General features: G+C 45.6%; 1 protein-coding gene across 2 annotated transcripts; it reads right to left on the bottom strand.

Annotated features, from left to right (window-relative positions):
* Positions 1-19,721: 19,721 nt before the first annotated feature.
* On the bottom strand, positions 19,722-21,137 carry LOC100284930 (uncharacterized). Of its 2 annotated transcripts, none has more exons than XM_008649729.3 (2): positions 20,599-21,137; positions 19,722-20,483 (listed from the first exon to the last, which is right to left on the bottom strand). In XM_008649729.3, exons 1-2 carry the CDS (start codon positions 20,917-20,919, stop codon positions 19,995-19,997), a joined length of 810 nt encoding a protein of 269 aa, XP_008647951.1. In that variant the 5' UTR covers positions 20,920-21,137; the 3' UTR covers positions 19,722-19,994. The 2 variants fall into 2 exon arrangements, with proteins under 2 accessions (XP_008647951.1, NP_001357614.1); NM_001370685.1 differs by having other exon boundaries at positions 19,722-20,459; positions 20,599-21,016.
* Positions 21,138-22,029: the final 892 nt, after the last annotated feature.

Genomic DNA, 22,029 nt, shown 5'->3' with positions numbered 1-22,029 from the left:
ATAACCTTCGTCCGAAAATCATTATATCCTAAGGGAAATAATGCTTCGAAGGACGAAGGACTTTATCGATTAACATTTTCTGTGTTGCCTTGTTCTTAACTCATAGCATTTGAGAACAAGTCTCCAACATTGGCGCCCACCTCCGGTGAACTCACTTCCACTCTTTGAGTTTTTGAACACCTTCGGCGATCATAAACCTTCGCTATGGCGCCGAAGAAAGCTTCAGCAACTGGGGTTGTAGCTCTCCAACCGCTGGACCACAATCAAGAGACTGTCTCCCTTCGGGAGGCCCGAAGCCAGAAAAGGAAGGTTGTTAGCCCGACACCGCCAGAGGATGAGATAGACCAAGAAATTAGAGACATGGAGATGCTTCATCAACAGGTGCAGTGGAAGAAGGAAAAGATGGCCAGGCTAGCTGAATTACAAAGGCAGATAGACGAAGCCTCTGAAGAAGTTCGTCATCTTACTCAGGATGAGCAACACCGAAGGCCTCAGCAACAAGACCTTCATCAGGAGGGTTTCCTCAATGAAGATGACTGGTATGACAATTTCCATCATGGGAATTTTGTTTTTGATGATGCTTCTCCTCTGTCCGCTGAGCTGCAGGCTACGCCTTGGCCTCCATCCTACAAGCCGCCTCAGCTTCCCATATTTGATGGCCACTCAGACCCGAAGCAGTTTTTGATGAGCTACGAAGCAACAGTATCTTCGTATGGTGGCAATACTGCAGTCATGGCCAAATCTTTTGTTATGGCTGTCAGGAGTGTTGCTCAAACCTGGTACTCCTCCCTTCGACCAGGAACGATCACTTCATGGCAAAAGCTGAAGGACTTGTTGTTAACCAGCTTCCAAGGGTTTCAGACGAAGCCAGTCACTGCTCAAGCTCTATTCCAATGCACTCAAGATCACGAAGAGTACCTTCAGGCGTACGTCCGGAGGTTCTTGTGTTTGAGGGCACAGGCACCAACAGTGCCCAACGAAATTGTCATTGAAGCCATGATCAAGGGGCTTCGGCCAGGACCTTCAGCTCAGTACTTCGCTAGGAAGCCCCCTCAAACTTTGGAGAAGCTGCTCCAGAAGATGGACGAGTACATTCGGGCCGATAATGATTTTCGCCAAAGAAGGGAGGAGGCTTTCAGGTTTTCTGAAATGACCAGGGGCTTCGGAGGGAGGTTCTATCCGAGGCACGTTAGATCAATTCATAATTCTACCCAAAATGATGATAGGGGAAGCCAACAGCAAAGGCCACAGTGCTCCTCACAGGCTTCGGGGCAACAGCAAGGCTCCTTCCGACCACCAGCTCCGAGAGGCAGAGGCGCCAGGGGCTTCGGCGGAAGATTTGGCGATCAACCAAGAAGAATTTTTTGCTTGTTCTGTGGTGAGAACAAAGGTCATACCACCAGGATGTGCCATGTTACCATCCAGAAGCAAAAGGAAATAGCCGAAGCGGCAGCACAACAGGCCCAGCCGAAGCAGGTCATGCACACTGCTTCGTATCATTCACCTTACATCCCAGAATATGTAGGCAACCACCCTGCAGTTTCTGTTGCTTCGGCAAGTCAGCCTCAAGCTTCCTGGCAACAGCCTCCACCTCCACCACCGATGCAACAAGGCCAGCAGCCAGAAGGGAGCCAGTATGCTCCACACCAAAGGGACTTCAGAGAACAGTCCGAAGCTCGCACAGTCAACAGCACTGTGCCAGAGTCAAAGCACATCTATTGACAAATATCCTACCTTGATAGCGGTCTTTATCATTCAGTTTTATTTTTCTGTGTAATAAAGGACATTGTTTAGATTTCATGTAATAGTTTCGTTGTTTACCACAAGGAAAATATATATTTTTTTCCACAGGCTTAAGTTGTTGAAGCTTAAAGATTTGCGCTAACAAAGAGGACCTTCGAATTATCAAAAATTCTTCGAAGCAACAAAAAGTCGTTCTAAGGAACGCAGAGTAAGTTTGCCGAAGTCACAAAAAGCCGCTCCAAAGGGAGCGCAGTGTAAGTTTTCTGCTCCAAAGTTGTTCCAAAGGGAATGCAGAGCTTACAGCGAAAAGTCAACGCTGATACCGCCTAAGTAAAAGGCGAAGCGCGAAAAGTCAACGCGAATACCGCTGAAAGTAAAAGGCGAAGAAGCTCCTAAGGGAGGCTTACAGCGAAAAATAAATGCTGATTCCGCTGAAGTAAAAGGCGAAGAAGCTCCTAAGGGAGGCTTATAGTAAAAAGACAATGCTGATTCAAAAAGATTATGTGTTTTATCGCAGGAATGTGTGTGTATCTTCGGAATAAACACCATCTTGCATAACATAACATCATCGCATCATTTCGCATAGCATAAGCATCATACATCATGCTGCATATGGCACAAGAAGGGGACTCGATATCGATCTTCGGAAGAATGTTTTGAAAAAGGGGAAAATCATGCTAAGTCGCAAGGAGATACACTATTGATCTTCGGAAGTGTAGCTTCGGAAAATATCTTCACGAAGCTTGGATATTATTCATCAGAACAATACGGATATTGTTGTGACAAATGAAAATTCTTCTTCACGAAGCATGAAAAGAAGGGAAGGTGTTTTTTCGTTAGACTCAAAAACGGTACGTATGTAAAATTTCATGCATCGTAAAGAATAAAACAATAAAAGCAGGTATATTACATTCAGGGCTACAAGATGTCACACATGTTACATTTCAGAAGTTTTTACAATAGTATTTAATCTTCTCTCAGAACAACTTCTGCAGCCTCATTCAGGAGCCGATTAACAACTTCGTCCATGATAGCTTCAGCCATCTTCTTAATTTCGTCGTCTCCTTTCGGGTGAGAGCCCGGAGACGCTTTAGCAGGATCTGAAGGAGGACAGGATACGGCTACAATGCTATTACAAATTGCGAACGAAGTTTAAAACCAAAAATTACAACACAATAAAAACCATTAGTTAATACCTAGTTGCCCTTCGGGCTCTGCGCTCTTCTCAGCAGCCTCAGCTACTTCTCTAGCGTCGTGAATGCCCTTCTCGCTTTTCTGGATAATTTCTCGAGCCATTTCTCGGCCACCATTATCCCAAACATCGGTGAAAAATTTTCCACCAACCATGCTAGCTTCGGCTGAAGGATCTCTCGCATCTTCAAAGGACAAGGTGGCTTCGGATTGCGCTAAAATCTTTACATGATCACAACCCTTTTTCTCCAAAATGGTGGCAATCCCCCTGGCACCCGAGAAAGCACATATGTCTCCGCGGCTATTTAAAATTTCCTCGAAGGCCTCAGCTTCGTGATTAATCCATTCGATGGCACCTTCGGGGTTGCCTCTTGTAAAGTTTTCTTCGCTCGAGAATGCGCCGACGCTGGCGAAGCTAGCTTTCAACTTCTTAACACATTCCATAGATTTGTTATAGCATCTTTTCTTGGACGAGCGAAGCTTTTCAACAGTTTCCTCTAAATGATTTGCCCATTGGTCGCTGAGTTCTCGCTTCGTTTCTTCAAGTATGCGTTCCTCTTTGGCTCTGGCCAGTTGTTTCCGAAGATCTTCAATTTCACGCTTCTGAGCCTCAGCTTGACCTTTAAACGTAGCTTCGTCTTCTTTTATTCTATTTATCAATGAATGCAATATTTTATCTTTTTCGAGACCTTCGTTCCGCAGTTCAATTTCTTCGGAACGAAGGTTGCTCAGGGCTATAGCGCACCCTTCGTCTTCGGCATCTTTTTGGGCCCTGAGGGCATTGCTAAGTATCAGACCCTGCAAAGAAAAATATGTGTGCGTCAATAGATTTAGGAAAACGAAAAATTTTGGTCTCAACAAAAAATACAAAGATCCCATTTGTTGCACCTTTAAGCTATTATATGCCAGGCTGTCGGCCAGGTCGTTTTTCGACAGCACCGAGAGCCCGTCTTCTAGAGTTGGGAATCCGAAGCTCTTGCTCATCTCCTGACAGACAGAAATCTCCTTGCTGTCAGGGAGACAATACAAAAAGTCTTCTTCCCCACTGCCATTGAATATTAACGCCCCCTTTGGATACTTCAGTTTTTGGGCGTAAAGCTGGGCCTCTTGCTTTTCTTTTTCTGATAATTTTTTCCCCGAAGCATGTCGAACAATATAATCAAGGACTTTGGGGATGCTTCGGGGGCAATAGCACTGATTTCTTCAACAAGGATTTGCTCTGTTACTTTTTCTTCCTCGGTTTCCAAGGATTTTACCTTCATGGGCTCTGAGGGCCCAGCTTCAGCTTCAGTTTCTTGCTCTGGAGCCTTTGTATCAGAAATTTCAGTTTTCGCTTCGGGAATGGCAACAGTTTTCTTCGGAGGTGTGCTTGAGGATTTAATTGTTTCCAGAACATCTAGCACATTGACCATTCTTTTTCTTTTCGGAGTCACCGATGGCACCTTTTGATTTTTTATTGTCTCAACATTTGCTGAAGGACTTAAAACTTCTGATATTTTTGATCCCTCAGTTGGTCCTTTTATTTCTTCTATTTTTTCTGTCGATGGCGCCTCGGCCATCTCTTTGGTTTCTGGTAGCAAAGTCTTTGGTTCTTCCAATTCTATCCTTGTTGGCGCTTCGGCCATTTCTGCGACTTCTGGCAGCAAGGTTGGCTTGGTTGGTTTTTCAGCTTCGGTGGCCGAAGGAGTCTCTCCGGTGAGCTTAGGCACCGAGGCTGGTTCAATATAGCGTGGCCGATGTGTGAGGACCTTTATCCTTTTTTCTTTTCGGTTCTGGCTCGCTAGGAGCAGTTGTAGCTTCTTCTTTCGCAGAGGTTGTGTTTTTTCTTTTCTGCCCTCGAATGGGATAATGATAGTCAGGGTAGACAAACCCGATTGCGTCAAACACTCGGTTCAGCCTTTTCTTTTTTCGACCTCCGAAGGCTGCTGACAATGCAGTATCTTCAGCCTTCGAGTAAACCCCAAGCAGCTCATCACTTAAATTTTCAATGCTTTTTAGCCAGTCATCATCTGGCTCAACGAATTTATCTCCAAACTTGAAAGTATACTTTAGCCTAATAAGGCCACCTTCGTCAGCCTCCTTTATGGCCTCTTGCGGCATTTCTCATTTCTCCGGGAGCGGCCATACTCTGAAGGCAATATGCTCTTGTACCAAATCTCTCGTTCCAATAAAAGAGCAAATAACACCGAAGGCTCTCTGGCATTCTTCGGCAGCTTCGTTCATTTCAACCTTCGGCCTCCGCAGGCCGAAGCTTTGCCAAATAGGGCGCATAATTACACCCTTGATATCTTCCCGTACTGTCAGGTCATTCTTCACATAAAACCATTCTGTCATCCAGTCGCCGGGCCATCTCTTCCGAAAGGTCGGCACGGGACAGCTTGACCCACACCGAGACACGAAACTGTAGCAGCCAAAATTATTGTGATACTGTTCCTTACCCCAAGGTTTTGTTTCGTATGATAATTCGTGTATGTTACAGAAACTTTTCGCATCAGGTTCCAGACCTTGACTTCTCACGGCCCACACGAAGATATTCAGCCTCATAATTGCTTCGGGGGTAAGTTGATGAAGATAGACTTCAAACATTTTCAGCACCTCTACGACAAAGCTGCTCAGCGGAAATCGTATTCCAGCTTTCAAAAAACTTCGGAACACTACGACTTCATTTTCCTCAGGGGCCGGGCAAGTTTTCTGTCCTTCGTCGACCCTCACAATGGATAAATCCCGGAAGTATCTTCCCCTCATGTTGGCAACATGATTTTCTTTGATACCTGATTTGCCAAAAACTGAATGGCTTGGTCGCCAGGGGCGATCTTCGGAGTCTTCACCACCGCTATCCACATCATAACTGTCGCTGTCATCAGTGTCTTCGGACAAACCTTCTAAAATCTCTTTGGTGATTTTTTCCGTATTGGTCTTCGACATTGCTATAAGAAACCCCAGATTCTTCTCTTCATCGAGACTCAGCTTCATCTCGGCAGCAGCCTTCTTATCTTCAGACATCTCCGGAAGCACTAAAAAACTGTTTTCAATGCCGAAGCTTCAAAACTTAAAAGCTAAGCAAATCTTGGTGCGTGAGAGCTAAAAATTGAGTGAGCAGGAGCAGATGGCAAGAGAGCATGCCAAATGAGCTTGCGGTATGATCTTATTTATTCGCCCAGTGCGTTGAAAATTGAAATACCCCGCCTGTCAATGAATGTTGCTATTCTAGCAAAGGGAAGGTGTTTTTTCGGACCTTCGGCTTAAAGCCTTCGTCCATGTCGCAATCTAAATTTATTATTTTAAAACAAATTAATATTGCGAGGGGCTACTGTTGGGGGCCTTCGGCTTACGAAGGTCCTCAAAAACAGGATTTAACAGTATTTCTGGAGCATAATGTGTGAACAGGTACCTTCGGGCTCGAGTCGGAATCACAGTAGGAGAAGCCTAAAATAATACGAAGGTTGATACAGCGTCAAAGATGTGAGCGGGAAAGCTTCGGCGTGCTAGCAGAAAATGAAACCGACTTAAAGATGAAAAGGCTATTCAGACCTCGGCGGATTACTATAGAACTATTACCAAATGTAAAGGGCATGAATGTAATTTTGTATGAGCCGTGTCCCGTGTCTATAAATAGGTGAACAGTACCCCCGTACTGTTCACGCTGATTTTGCATTTTGCCTTTGCGTCACACCTGTACTTTCATTTCCTTCCAAGCTGAAGGTACATTTGTAATTCGATATCATTTCTGTTTCTCCGCAATAATAATAAGCTGATAATAATATATAATTATCTATGTTATCCTTCATATTCTTTGTGATTCATTCTTCGTCATCGTATGCTGTGTTTATGAAGGTACGTCCTTCATAACCTTCGTCCGAAAATCATTATATCCTAAGGGAAATAATGCTTCGAAGGACGAAGGACTTTATCGATTAACATTTTCTGTGTTGCCTTGTTCTTAACTCATAGCATTTGAGAACAAGTCTCCAACAAATACATACGTGACTATTACTAATAATACCTTGCCAGGGTTCGTGATGTATCGTCCGTTCATTCTCATGAACTCGCACACGTAGAACCCACATAGGACCGATCCGGGTGGTTGCTTGTGGCACTACATAACGAGAGATTGGTTATTTAGTTGCAACATTGTCCTATGTACGTACATGTATGATATGTATTCATAAATTCACATACTTACCGGCCAGTTATAATGGATGTCTAGTGGCACGCCTTTTTTGGACGTGTCGTACTTTCCACCTTGAAACTTATAAAACCTAAATGCCCTGTGATCTCAAATAGAATCACCATGTTATTCTACAATTCTCATCGATATAAGTATGCATGCATAGAAAAGGCTTACAGCTCTAAGATGTTGAGGAATTTTGAATAGGCCGAAGGCTCGGTGTGCAAGGAGTCGAGCACCAGCACCTTTCCAACCTTAGGATAAATGAAGAAGCATATCCAGTGGTCCCTGTACGAATCAAACTTGTGATACATGTGTATTGAAATTATTAATTTTATTTATGCAAAATCACACTTACTTAAAGTTGTACGGGGCCACTATGGATTCCCTGTCTTGAAATTGAAGCATTGCGTGTCCTATGTAGGTGGCGTATCTTGCTTCAAAATCCTTATTCAGATCCTGGATACGCACCTCAATTTCTTCGTCTGTTAGCCCCTGTAATGCTTCGTTGCCTTTTCCGATTCTAAAAGTGTGGTTATCCTCGCATATCTTTATTGGGTTGAGATACCCAACCCTTTTACTGGCACTAGCATTGGGATTGGTACCATAAAGGATCTCCTGCTGATCATGTTGCATTCTGCAACGCACACGTGCATGTCAGATATTGAAAAATTATATACAACTCACTAATAATAACACATATATATGGAGTATGAGTGACACTTACAATGCAAATATGGTTACAAGTTGCACGTCGAGTCTCTGAAGGTTCATCATTAACCACATGTCCTCGAATGTAACAACGACTTTTTGATTTGAACCAATAAAAGCATGGGCTGGTATATTAACACTGATGGTGTCGATGCCAACTGAAGATGCCCGCATGTACCAATCATGCAACCTTTTAATATTAGCCGGGACCTTCTTTAGTTTCTCAAAAGTGAGTAGTGGTCTGCCCGGCACATATTTTTTAGGCACGTTTTTATAATCTACCTTAGTTGGCTTCTTGATCTTTGCGGCCATTGCCTCAGCCTTTTTTGCGGACTCCTCGAGATCGGCCAAATCAACATTGTCTGACGTGAGGCTCCGTCCAATCCCTTTCAAAAAACGAACAGTGCCAGCAGTGGATTTACTCTTCTTTTTCTTATACGGGGACACTACTTTTGGTATAGAAACTTTAGATGGTCGTGGAGATGGCTGTGGAGAAGGTGGATCCCTGAAGGGCGATGTATGCGGTGGAGACGGTGGGCCACCATGAGGATGAGGAGAAGGAGGGTCAGAAAGAGGATGAGGAGCAGCATGTGAAGTTTGAGGAGGTGATGATGGATGTACAATAGGAACAACAATTTGAGAAGGCGGAGACGGTTGAGCCTGCGACGAATTCGACCAATCAAGCAATTCGACATCCCTTCGAGGCCAAAGGATAAAATTCTTGATAGCTTGTCCAAGTGTCTCGATACCTTTGGGCCCAGGGATGTCTAGCATGTCGTCCTCGTATCCTTGGACGACTGTCGTCACTTCTACCCTGCAATATTCTTCTGGAATGTCGTTTCCATGGAACTTGCGTCCTGGGATCGCAAGGCCTGTGGCTACTTTCCTTGTACGCTGATTGTTAATACCATATCTTATAACTAGTGTGCATGCCACAGGCCTTGTGATGTCATCAACTGGATAGCGGACCTTATTTCCCGTTGACGCGACAGAGCTTGGGATGGTCGTACCCTCGGTGGCAGCCGGCGTTTGAGCTGCTGGAATTATTTGCATCTATGGAGTGGTCATTTGTTGAACAGACATCGCACTCACCATCGCCAATTGCTGCATCAATTCTGGAGGAGGATTCGATAGCATTTCAGACATTAGGTCTTTGAACTCTTTCTTGGCCTCCTCCTTAAAATAATTTGCCATCTCTTCCTTGTATCGATCACGTTTCTTGTACAGACCTTCCCATTGTGGTCCGAATCCTTCCTTCCATCCTTCCTTAGATGATATTCCTCGTACACGACCAGGATGCTCAGGGTTACCGAGACCAGCCGTTAGAATGTCTTTCTCCCTTTGCGGCTTAAATGTTCCTTCGCTCTACTTAGCTGCAATTGCATATATGTTTTTTGCCGCTTCTTCGACATTGGGATCATCAAAAGATACACCAAACTCAGTTTCCCTTGGTTTTCTAGCACGGATCCAATTAGCTGTCCTTTCACCGAGTTGCTCGGACAACGTCGGCAACCCTGCAGCCTTCTTCTCCGCGTCTTCTTGTCTCCATTTAGGAACCTGACGCTTGTAACCACCTATGCCAAGGTGGTGGCGGTATTTGTTCTTCTTAGACAGTTCTGAATTTGCCTCACTTAGCGATATGAAATCAGGGCTGCTCCTCTGCTCTAGAAATACTGCCCACTGACCTGCTGAGATTTTATATTTTTTCGTCGGGTCTAGGCCTTTCTTTGCAAACTTTGTATTCATCTCAGACCTCCAGTTTCGGAAATTTATTGCAAACTGCTTCATCGTGTATTTTTTCACGAGTTCTTCTGAACCCCCAGGCAAAACGAACCTCGTTACTAGCTTATTCCACATTTGATTCTTGACATCATCTGATACATCTCTCCACTGTCGGATTGTGATGTCAAGATTATCTCTAACTAAGAACCCAAGTGCATTCCGAAACTTAGGCAGTGCCTCTTCTGGAGCTAGGGGCTGACCATTCGAGCTCACGTTTGTGATTTTATATGTCTTGTCAGGAAACTTGTTTAGCCCCCTGTCACCTCTGTTCCGATCGCTCTGCTTCCTTTTCCTTGACCTCTCGGTGGTTGTCTCGGTCGATTCCGGTGCGCCTTGGGTCGGTTCCGGTGCGCCTTGGATCGGTTCCGGTGCGTCTTGGTATTGTGCCGCAGCTTTTTCGAGCATCGCACGAAATTCAGACAAGACCTCCTATTCATGTAATAAAATGCATAAGAAATCATGCATGTTTAATAGACATTGTGAAATCAGCTGATTAATTAGGTACACACACGAAATTAAGGATGTGTAATTTACCTCATGTTCTTGTGGATCATAAGTAGGGTCACGTTGCAACTCACGCGCAGCGGCCCTATCTATCCTAGTGGTAGGAAAAGGGTCGCTAGGCGTTTCATATCCTTCACTGCTGGATTCTTCTTGAGCAACACTCTTGTCCATGTGGTCGGGCCCTAATCCTTGGTCCTTGGTTGGAGAACTCATTGAGCTACATATTAACATAAGCAATAATTAAATTTGTATTAACAAATACCCTAACCCTTATCGAGGAGGAGTCGTATAGAACGTATAGAGAGAGAGAGAGGGAGAGAGAGGAGGAGTCGTATAGGACGTATAGAGAGGGAGAGAGGGAGATGGAGAGTCGTATAGAACGTATAGAGAGAGAGAGGGAGAGAGGAGGAGTCGTATAGGACGTATAGAGTCGTATAGAACGTATAGAGAGAGAGAGGAGTCGTATAGAACGTATAGAGAGAGAGAGGGAGAGAGGAGGAGTCGTATAGGACGTATAGAGAGGGAGAGAGGGAGATGGAGAGTCGTATAGAACGTATAGAGAGAGAGGGAGAGAGAACTCGCTCTGGTCAAGTGGGGTTCAGATGAGTTGCTCTTAATCGAAACAACGCAAGTGTGTCGTACGTCGTCTTCTAATTTCACTAGCTAATAGTACTACAATGGAATACGTAGTTTACTAGTGAATCTAGTCTACATTTTACAATGGAATACGTTGTTTACAATGAAATACGTTGTTTACAATAGAATACAATAGAATATGTTGTTTACAATTGAATACGATAGAAAAAAACATGCTTTCCGTTGCTCTCTCCTCTCTCTCTCTCTAATCTCCCTCCCTTTCCTCTCTCTTCCCTCCCTCCCTCTCCCTCTCTTTCCTCTCTCTTCCCTTTCCCCCTCTCTCCTCTCTCTCTCCCCTTACACTCTCTTTCCTATATATACACTCCCTCTCCCTCCTCTCTCTTCTCTCTCTCCCTCCCTCCACTCTCTTTCCTCTCTCTTCTCTTTCCGTCTCTCTCCGGAGAGAGAGGGAAAGAGAAGAGAGAGGAAAGAGAGTGGAGGGAGGGAGAGAGAGAGAAGAGAGAGGAGGGAGAGGTCCTCTCCTCTCTCTTCCCTCTCTCTCCTCTATCTTCTCTCCCTCTCTCTCTCTCTCTGCAGAGACGTGCGCAGGGTCTCCCTCTCTTCCCTCTTCCTCCTCTCTCTTCCCTCTAACTTCTCTCCCTCTCTCTCTCTCTGCACGGCGGCGGCGCTTGCACGGCGGCGGCGGCGGTGGCGCGCATGCCCGAGCGATCATAGTCGAAGAAAGGGAGAGAGAGAGAGAGAGAGAGAAAAGAACATACCTACGGCGCGGGGACGACGGCGTGGACGACGGCGTGAACGACGGCGGCGCACGGCGGAGAAAATCGCCAGGCGAATTTTTGGCAGCCTGACGGCGGGAAGATGGAAAGACAGGGCGCCAGACTTAGCGAAAATTTTTCGGCCCCGCACGCGCTCCTTTATATTGGAGATATTTCTACTGGCGGTTCTCTATGACAACCGCCGGTAGAAATCATTTATACTGGCGGTTGTCATAGAGAACCGCCAGTAGAAATGCCATCCACAGACTGTGGAGGCCATTTCTACTGGCGGTTTTCGTTGTGAACCGCCAGTAGTAATGTTTTTAGTATATTATTTTTTATTGTATATTCATACATTAATTATATATATTTTTATACATATTAAATATATAAATATATATATATATATATTTAGTATACATAATATATATTTACCTCTATCTCTCTCCTCTCTCTCTCCCTCTCCCCTCTATCTCCCTCTCTCCTCTCTCTCTCCCTCTCTCCTCTATCTCTCCTCTCTCCTCTCTCTCTCTCTCGCCTCTGTCTCTCCTCTCTCTCTCTCCTCTATCTCTCCTCTATCTCTCCTCTATCTCTTCCCTCTCTCTCTCTCTCCTCTGTCTCTCCTCTCTCTCTCTCTCCTCTCTATCTCCTCTCCCTAGCTCCTCTCTCTCCCCTCTCCCTCTCTGTCTCTCTCTCCTCTATCTCTCCTCTCTCTCCTCTATCTCTTCCCTCTCTCTCTCTCTCTCCTCTATCTCTCCTCTCTCTCTCCTCTCTCTCTCCTCTCTCTCTCCTTTCCCTAGCTCCTCTCTCTCCCCTCTCCCTCTCTCTCTCCAAGTCCTCCTTGCTTTTATTTTACCTCGCGTTCTAGGTGATAAACCATGACCGGGAAAAAGACCACGGCTTCCTCTGACGGCGGCACTCCAAAGAAAGCCAAGGTGGTGGTGGAGGATGAGGAAGAGGCGGGGTTGGAGGATGAGGAAGAGGCGACTGTGACACTATCCGTGGAGAAGGACGCGCTGGAGTGCGACATCTGCTGCCTACCCTTCCAGTCCGAAGTTTTCATGGCAAGTCAGATTACCATGCATGTATATATACAGTACATATTGATCGGTAGGCTCCAACATGATGTTCTGCTCTGTGTAAAATCAGTGCAAGAACGAGCATTCTGGATGTGCAAAGTGCTGCATCCGCACGGACGGTAAGTGCTGGACCTGCTCCGAGCGCATTGGCAACAATAGCTCTCCTCTCTAGAAAGTCGTGTAAAATTACATGACATGTCCTAACAATAATCAATTACATGACAACTATATAATCTAGGGAGCTATTGTTCTGCCTTGTTCATCGTGGCGTACCCAGGGCATCGAATTGCGTGGGATGCTTCGCTCAACGTTCCTTATCTTGGTTGGATGGTCTATGAAAAGAGACATGTCGTTGAACTGGTTAAAATCCTCTAAATCAGATACACCATCAACTCCTATAGCTTGTTGTTTTCCAGGAAAAACTACATGCTTCGGTTTGTCGGTGCTTTTCTTCTCATTGTTAGAAATGATCTGTTCAGCATAGAAGACCTGTGCAGCACGATTAGCAAGGATCCATGGGTCATCTTTGTAACCTACCTTACTTAGATCAAGAACTCTGACCCCATAGTTGTCTACCGTGACATGTTTGTCTTCAACCCATTGACATCGGAAAACCGATATCTGAAAGGTACCATAGTCTAGTTCCCATATGTCCTCAATAAAGCCAAAATATGTAATAATCTCACCAGTTTCATCATCTATGGCCTCGCATCGAACACCACTGTTTTGTGACATGCTCTTTTTGTCCTTGGACTTTGTACAAAATGTGAATCCACTAATGTCATAGGTTTGCCATGTTGTGACCTGGCGTGAAGGTCCAGATGCCAACCCCTTGATGGTTTTTTCTTCTATTGTTTCTCCACGTGGAATGTCCTTCACCATTAGCCATGTGTTGAACCGCTGCTTATGTTGCTTCATTACCCAATCAGCCGTATGCCCAGGATTTTGCTCGTGAAGCTCATTGATGTGTTGTTGGATAAATGGCTCTATTATCGCTAGCTGATGTAGGATGCTGTGATGTGCCTCAAATACTGTATTGTAATCTGGTGGAATAAAAGATTTCCGTCCCATCCTCCCGCTTCCATACAATCTACCCTCGTGTCGTGACGGAGGCAGACCTATTGCAACCTGATCTTTTAGGATATTATTGCAGAATGGACCTCCCGACTCAATGGCCTCTTCAGTACAGTACCCCTCTATCATGGATGCCTCGGGACGAGCACGGGTTGATACATAGCCATTCAGTATTGACATGAAACGCTCGTACGTCCACATTTCATGTAAGTACATAGGACCCAATGCCTCTATTTGTGGCACCAAGTGCACCACAAGGTGCACCATAATATCAAAGAATGATGGAGGGAAACACATCTCAAACTGTGTTATCGTCTCCACTGCGAATTCCTGAAGAGATGCCAACTCATCACGGTCAATTACCATTTGTGAAATTCTGTTCAAAAAGTAGCACAACCGTGTGATTGCCATCTTTAAAAACAAAGGATTTATAGCCCTGATGGCAATAGGTAGGAATGTAGTCAGCATGACATGACAATCATATGAGTTGTAGTTGGTGACTATCAGGTCTTTCATTGACACAATACTTCGTATGCTAGAGCAGAATCCGGATGGGACTTTCAAATTCTTAAGCCAAACACACATCGCATGTTTCTCATCTACATTGAGATTGTAGCTTGCTGCTGGGAGATGATACTTCCCATTTTCTTGAAGAACAGGATGTAGTTCCTTTTTTATGCCTAAATTTACCAAGTCCATGCGTGAATTGAGCCCTTCTTTTGATTTGCCCTTTATGTCTAGCAAGGTGCCAATTATGCTTTCAAACACGTTCTTCTGAACGTGCATACCATCGATCGCATGCCGCACATCTAACTCTTTCCAGTAAGGCAAGTACTCGAAGAAAATAGACTTTTTCTTGAATATAGCCCCCCGGAGCTGGTTTGACATCTTTCCTTGTTTTTCCGTCTTTTGTCTTCTTCCCGAAAACAAACTTGATATTCTTGACTATTTCAAAAACTCTATGACCTTTATTGTTACCCGATGGAGCAGTAGAATGTAGTTCACCATTATTGTCAAAGTACTTATCCATCTTTCGCATGCGGTACCATGTGTCCTTCCAATAAAAAGCGTATGTGCCTCATGTACACTATCTTCTTAGATGCAGTAAGGGACACGTAAGCAGTTTCATCAATGCATACTGTGCAGCCAACCTTTCCCTTAAACTGGCCTGATAATGTGAAGAGTGCAGGGTAATCGTTGATCGTAACAAAAATAATTGCTCTCAGCGTGAATGAATCTTTATGATACTCATCCAACATTTGAACACCCGTTACCCACAATATTTTCATATCCTCCATTAAGGGCTCCCAAAATACATCTATATCAACTCCAGGTTGTGTAGGTCCAGAAATAAGCATGGTTAGCAAAATGTACTTCCGTTTCTGCATCAACCATGAAGGAAGGTTGTATATGGTGAGGATCACTGGCCATGTGCTATGCTTGCTGCTCCTTTCAGCAAATGGATTCATTCCATCAGTACTCAGTGCGAACCTAACATTTCTTGGTTCATCGGCAAAGTCTCGGTGGTTCTCATTGAAATCTTGCCACTGCTTCCCATCGGCTGGATGTTGAAGCTTCCCATCGTTTTTGTGCTCATTAGAAGCATACCAGCTCATAAGTTTGGCATCCTCAGGGTTAGCGAACAAACACCTCAATCGATCGACGACGGGGAGGTACCACATCACCAAAGCAGGAATCTTTTTGAGCGCATAATAGTCTACTTCTTCTTTTTCTTTGCTCGTGGATTTTGATGTCTTCTTTTTGGCTTTCTTTCGCTTCTTCCCTTTAGACACAGATGCAACACACTCTTCCTCTCGATAGTCTTTATTCGTCTTGTACCTACTTGCACCACACTTTGGGCAGCTCTCTAAGTCTTTATAATCATCACCTCGATAAAGGATACAGTGATTTCTACACGCGTGGATCTTCTCCACGCCCATAGTGAGTGGACTGATTAGTTTCTTTGCATAGTACGTGTTAGCAGGCACTTTGTTCTCCTTTGGAAGCATGTCTGCGACAATACTCAAGAACGCATCGAAGCCAGCATCAGACAGACCATATCTAGCTTTTAACATCAACAACTTTAACACAGACTGGAGCGTCGTGAACTCTTTGGTACAGCCATTAGACTCGTCGTACAAAGGCTCTTCTGCTGCCTTCTTCAGGGACTCCATACCTTTCATGAAGAACATCGATGGATCTGTATGACGACGCAACATTGCCTCTAACAACTCTGCATCTTCCTCGTCCATAACATTTGGCAGAACATGGGTTCTTTCACGTTCATTTCCTCCGGCGTAACCATGATCAGTAACATTTGGCACTACATGTTCGCTCTGTGGAAGAGGTTGTTGTGTCTCGTGAACGAACTGAAAGCTGTCGTCGATGTTCGCAGGGTTTCCAGCTGTATAAGGCGAAGAGCTACCCTCTCCATGCTTTGTCCAAATTATGTAATCTTTCACAAATCTTCGGCATACCAGATGAGATATGATTTGTTCTGTGTCATCAAATACAATAGCATTTTTGCAGTCCATGCATGGACAATATATGTGCTTTGTCTTTGTTCTCAAAGCATGGTTCTTAGCGACAACAATAAACTTATGGACCTCAGATATGTATGATGGATCTAGCCTTGATAAGTTATACATCCAGGATATCCTCTCCATCATCACCTGTAAAAAAGTAACATAAAACACATGGTGAAACCCTATATCCAAAAATGTGGCTAAAATGTGAAACCCTCTCTCTCTCTCCTCTCTCTCTCTCTTTATCATCTCTCTCTCTCCTCTCTTTTAGTCGAATAGTCCTTCCTGCTTTTATTTTACCTCGCGTTCTAAGTGATAAACCATGACCGGGAAAAAGACCACAGCTTCTCTATGGAGGATGAGGAAGAGGCGGGCTTCTCTACGGCGGCACTACAAAGAAAGCCAAGGTGGTGGTGGAGGATGAGGAAGAGGCGGGGTTGGAGGATGAGGAAGAGGCGACTATGACACTATCCATGGAGAATGACGCGCTGGAGTGCGACATCTGCTGCCTACCCTTCCAGTCCGAAGTTTTCATGGCAAGTCAGATTACCATGCATGTATATATACAGTACATATTGATCGGTAGGCTCCAGCATTATGCTCTGCTCTGTGTAAAATCAGTGCAAGAACGGGCATTCTGGATGTGCAAAGTGCTGCAACCAAAATGTGCCTAAAATGGAGGAAAAATGAACAAAATTTGGCAAAAGAAACATAAGCCAAACTTTCCTAACTACTAATAAACAAAAAATTTAATACCCAAACCTATCTCTAACACATGGTGAAAGCCTAGTTTCAAAATGTAGTTAAAATTGAAACATAATTAAACAACCTTCCATACAACACATTCACCATTCATTAAGCAATTAAATATGTGTTATGGATAAACTTAATTGAGAACTAAACATGAAAAAGGAGAGGGAATAGACAAAAACTGACCATCTTAAACAACCTCATTTAAGGAAATAGAGAAAATAACCTAGCTATACTCTTCTCTCTCTCATGTAAAACCCTAGATCCAAAATGTGGCTAAAATTGAGCAAGAATGAACAAAAATTGACAAAGAAACATAAACCAACCTTTCTTATCCACCTTCTTCCAAGAAATGAAGACCAAAACCTCCCCCCTTATATTTTTGTGAAATCTGGACCTCCAAAATCGCCTCCAATGGAAGTTGGCTGCGAGCATACAGTTCACTGTCGGGGGGAAGAAGAGGGGTATTTATAACAGACAGTTCACTGGCGGTTGGCTTTAAAAACCGCCAGTGGAAACCTATTTCCACTGGCGGTTGTGTAACACCAACCGCCAGTGAAAATTGATTTCCACTGGCGGTTATCTTAACACAACCGCCAGTGGAAACATCCTATTTCCACTGGCGGTTGTTTTAAGATAACCGCCAGTAGAAATAGGTTTCCACTAGCGGTTCCCAAGACGGGCCCACCTCGTTTTTTTACTGGCGCGCGATAACTGAAACCGCCAGTCATAATTTATGGATGCCGCAGGCTATGTGCTCTTTTCTACTAGTGCCAGCTGCATTCATTCTCCTCTAGAAGTAAGGATTGCGTGTAGCGAGCTTGTGACAAATTTCTAAGAACATAGGCTTGCACATCCTAAACCTGAAAATGACACTCGTGTTTGTTCGATTGAAATATGATTGAGAACTCAATGTATTCATTTCGAAGCTCACCGACGCTTGAAGGTGTCTTCGCTGTAAATTGGGGTATGAACGAAGTAGTCACTCATCAACCTTATGTACCCAGCACATCAATCCCGTCGAACAGTCCGTCGTCCGATGACTGAACCTCGGTGTGGCTCGCCTTCATTTGCTTGCCCTCCTTCGAGTTGAATTGTTGTTGTAGCATTCACAACTTGTTGTTGAGCAAAAACTTGTTGAGCTAGTCGACGACGGCCACGATTTCTTCGCCAATCCATTCTGAAAAATGGAAAGTAGCACCAGCACACTTGGTATATATACAATCGATTGCACAATATTGAAGGTTGCTTGTCTCAAGCCAGACGCTTCCTAGGGTTCCTTATCGTACAAGCCTCAAGAACATGTGTACTGTACTGGCGAAATCAGAAAATTTGTGCAACACATCAAGCTACATGCAGTGCTAATGGAGGATCGTGTGTCACCTAGCTGCGAGTTGGCGACGAGCGACTCAAAAAAGACAGTGAGGGGTGGTGCCCAAGCGCGTCGCCGGCGTCGTTGGCGGGAACCAACAACTGCGCCGTGGCGGGAGGCAGCAATGTGAGGCCGGGTCAGAGAGCTGCTGGAGCACTTGAGTTAAATGTGCACGCGCAGCAGCTCGCGGACTCCCTAAATGCGCATCGCATCCTTACATCGCCTTGTAAAGGGAACAGTCAGAGCTCTTCATATCCACATCTTTTTGTGGTGATGTGCATCCAGTCAAGGACATTTTACTGTTAGTCACTTGTCTTTCACTCCTGCTGTTTCTAGTACAGGATGAACACCTTCCTTTCTACATCTTATCTGCTCCAAAACAAGATCTGATGGACAACTCTACTCCACTAGCTCTACGCACTATGGTACATGCATGTGCTGCTCGCATGCTTAGCCAATATATGGAGAGAAGCGAAGGCATGGAACCCAAGGCATGGAGGGAAGATGCGAGCTTGCTGCTGTTGTGTGCCAGCGCCTGCCATCGTACAATCGGGATGGTCTGTTGCTCAGCAACTACATGTCAGCGTTCGACAGCAATGGCCACACCTGCGTTAGAAGTGTGGCTTTCTCTACTGTTCTTTCTGTCCCTTTTTTCTTTTATGTTTTTATTTCACACGTGATCAGTTAATCTATGCAGTTTGGCGACTTCATGTCAGCAACACTCACGTGTTCATTTCTATCGGCTTCGAGTCGGCGATATAATCAGCTAAGAAGTGATCATACTTGTATTAAGAAAAACGAAAAAACGGGGATTCAAAATATCATGTATAATAAAGAACATATAGTTCAAAGATTCTTCTCAGTACCTTTGTTTGATCTTCTTGAATAGAGCCTCATGCTGATAACGTGTTAAGGAAGACTCCTTACTACTAGGTGTAGTCCAAGGCCCCTTAACTGAATAAAATAAGAACAAGACAAAAGTACTAGAGCAGCTAATTCTTTATTACTGTATGGTGCTACTATTCAAAGAAGTACATCAGTACATGATATAAGAACCTCTCCTCTATTTATAGATAGAAAATAGGACTTCAAGCATATGGACTATGTGGGCCTTTATGATCAAGATGTGTTTCTTAACAGACATGACCCGACTGGTCCTCCTGCAGCCTGGAAGGTCACCCTCCTCACTCACGTCACGCCCCACTTCCACCTGGGCCCAAGCCCCAAGGAGTGGTAGTAGAAGAGAAGACACAGGCACCTACCGTGGCAGCAATGATTGGCAGGAGGACCCACATCCCCACCACTGCGCATCTGCCTGCCAAATCATTCGGACTCCACATGACATCGGCTGGTCCATCCACGCACGGTTGTTGGTCGTTACTAGCACCAGCAGATCAGCTAGCTACCATATCGGATGGATGCAATGGAAGGAACCATCAACCACGCCACATGCACATATGCTCATGCTCGTTACCTCATCTACAAACCGTTATTAATTTCCACAGCATGAGTACAATCATACACCCACATGAAATCGATTCTAAAGAACATTTGCATGCGGCATTCCGCTCTAAAGATACGGAGGAAAAAAAACTAAAGATGATTCAGCTACAACACTTGCTCTGCAGTTGCAATTAGTTGCAACTTGGGGCCACGCACTTCCGTGGCATCGCTCGATCGCCGGAGCTCCGGTGAGCAGAGCAAGTCCAGATCAGCGGAGAGAGCTAGTGACGACGACTGCGCCTATCTGGCCGCCCTGAGGGCCTTTGCGAGAGCCGATGAGGTCCCGTACACTGCGGCGGCGGCCGCCCCGCCGTCTCTGAACCCGCACAAGAACTGCCGGTGGGCGGGCAACGTCGTCGCCGCCGCCGCCGCCACGCTCCTGCCAGTGCCAGCTGCAGCGGCATGCGCGTGCGTGTTAGGCGGCGAGGATGAGCAGGATGAAGAGGAGACGCGCCTGCAGGAGAGGCACATTGTGAGGGCGGTGAGAGGGGCCGCTGGCGCGGGCGCGGCGCTCAGCGCCCTGAGCTCGGCGACCTCCTTGCCCAGGCGCCGGTTCTCCTCGGCGAGCTGCTCGCACCAGCGCCTGAGGTACTCGCAGTCGACCTCCGTCTGCTTCAGCTTGGTCCGGGCGCGCCGGTTCTGGAACCACACCTCCACCTGCCGCGCCCGGAGGCCCAGGCGGCTGGCCAGCGCTGCCTTCTGCTTCTGCAGCGCCGAGACGGACAGAACCTTGGTGAGCCACCCACCCACCCACCGGCCACCGCCAAGATCAAATCAGCCGACCGACAGGCGGCGAGGAACGGCGACGTCGGATCGAAGGATGAAGCCTTAGTTACGCCCTTACCGGAGTGAGGGTGTGGTGCGTTTTGAAGCACTCCTCGAGCACGGCGGCCTGGTCCTTGGACAGCCGCAGCTTCTTGCGAGCGCCCCCGTCGTCGTCCTCGTCGCCGCTGCCGCTGCCGGCCGACCTCTCCGCCGCGACGCGCTTCCCGCTGCCGCTCGACGTCGGGCTGCCGGCGGGCGAGCACCTCCGCTCCCTCTCGTCCGCGGTCGGGCTGGCCTCCCGCTCCGCCGCGTCATTGCCGGCCGGGTGGCAGAAGCTGGGCTGGAATGCCGCCACGCCCAGGCCGAGACTCAGCCCGAGATCCAGGCTTTGAGGCGCCATGTTTAATCTATATATCAATCGCCACCACCAAGGTAGATAGCTAGCTAGCTGGGGGAAGACGTAAGTACGTTCACTGCTGCTCGCCAGAGTTGTTGAAGACGGAATGTGAGAGAAGCGGGGTATAAATAGAGGGATCGCGCATTCGCGCGAGATCAAGTGTTTGTTGAAGTGGAGGAGAGAGAGACGACGTCTGTAGCTGATGCAAGTGGTCGACAATGATGAGCTGGGCGCTCGTGGGGTGGATCTCCAGTCTATGGGGGAGATTTCTTTGATTAGCGGGCTCGCCCTGTTTGTTTGAGCTTATTTTAGCTTATGCTCACTAAAAGCTACTACGGTATGATAAACGTCTTAGCTTTTCAGATCGCTTTTATAAGATATTTTGTTAAAGACTATCTAAAATTAATATGAACACATAATCAGTCGAATCATCACGATAGTAGGAATCCGCTTTTTCTAGATCTCGAAACCTTTAGATCAGTTCATCTTCCTCCACACGTAATCCCCACAATACTCAGATTCTTCTCACAACCAGATTTTCAAAAAAGCTGGTAAAAAAACTGAACCAAACGTCTTTGACTCAGTGGGAGCATCGCCGGAGTATTTATGTATTCAACCGGGTTGGTTAATTTGCTTGGTAATCCAGGTCCCCAGATGAGATTACGCTAGATAGACTCCATCCATGTGTTTAGTGGTGTAATTAGATTGGATACGAACAAATATTACTTGTTCTATATTTGTTTTTCTATTTTCTTTTCGGATTTGGATACGAATATTTGTAAGTTATGTCGGATAAGATTTGAATAGCATATCGACATCTTAAATATTCAGCTTTGAGAATACGGATGTGGATAAAAATCGGATACGAATAGGATATTGAGTAACCGGACTTGAATAGGGATCGAATCACAACACTCTTAGGGCCTGTTCGAATTCCGAGACGGATAGGATATTGAGATTTAATCCTCTCTAATCCTCTTAATACATTCCTAATCCAACAAGCTATTAGACGGATCGAATTTCAATAGGAACTACCATTTACATAGTACAGGTGCTCCATACACGTCTACGTACGTGTGGCATCTAGTGGCGGCCGGGAGAGAGTATTTTTCT

This window comes from Zea mays, chromosome 6 (genome assembly GCF_902167145.1).
Source record: "Zea mays cultivar B73 chromosome 6, Zm-B73-REFERENCE-NAM-5.0, whole genome shotgun sequence".
NCBI classification, from domain to species: Eukaryota; Viridiplantae; Streptophyta; class Magnoliopsida; order Poales; family Poaceae; genus Zea; species Zea mays.
This window is presented reverse-complemented; position numbering and strand designations above follow the sequence as displayed.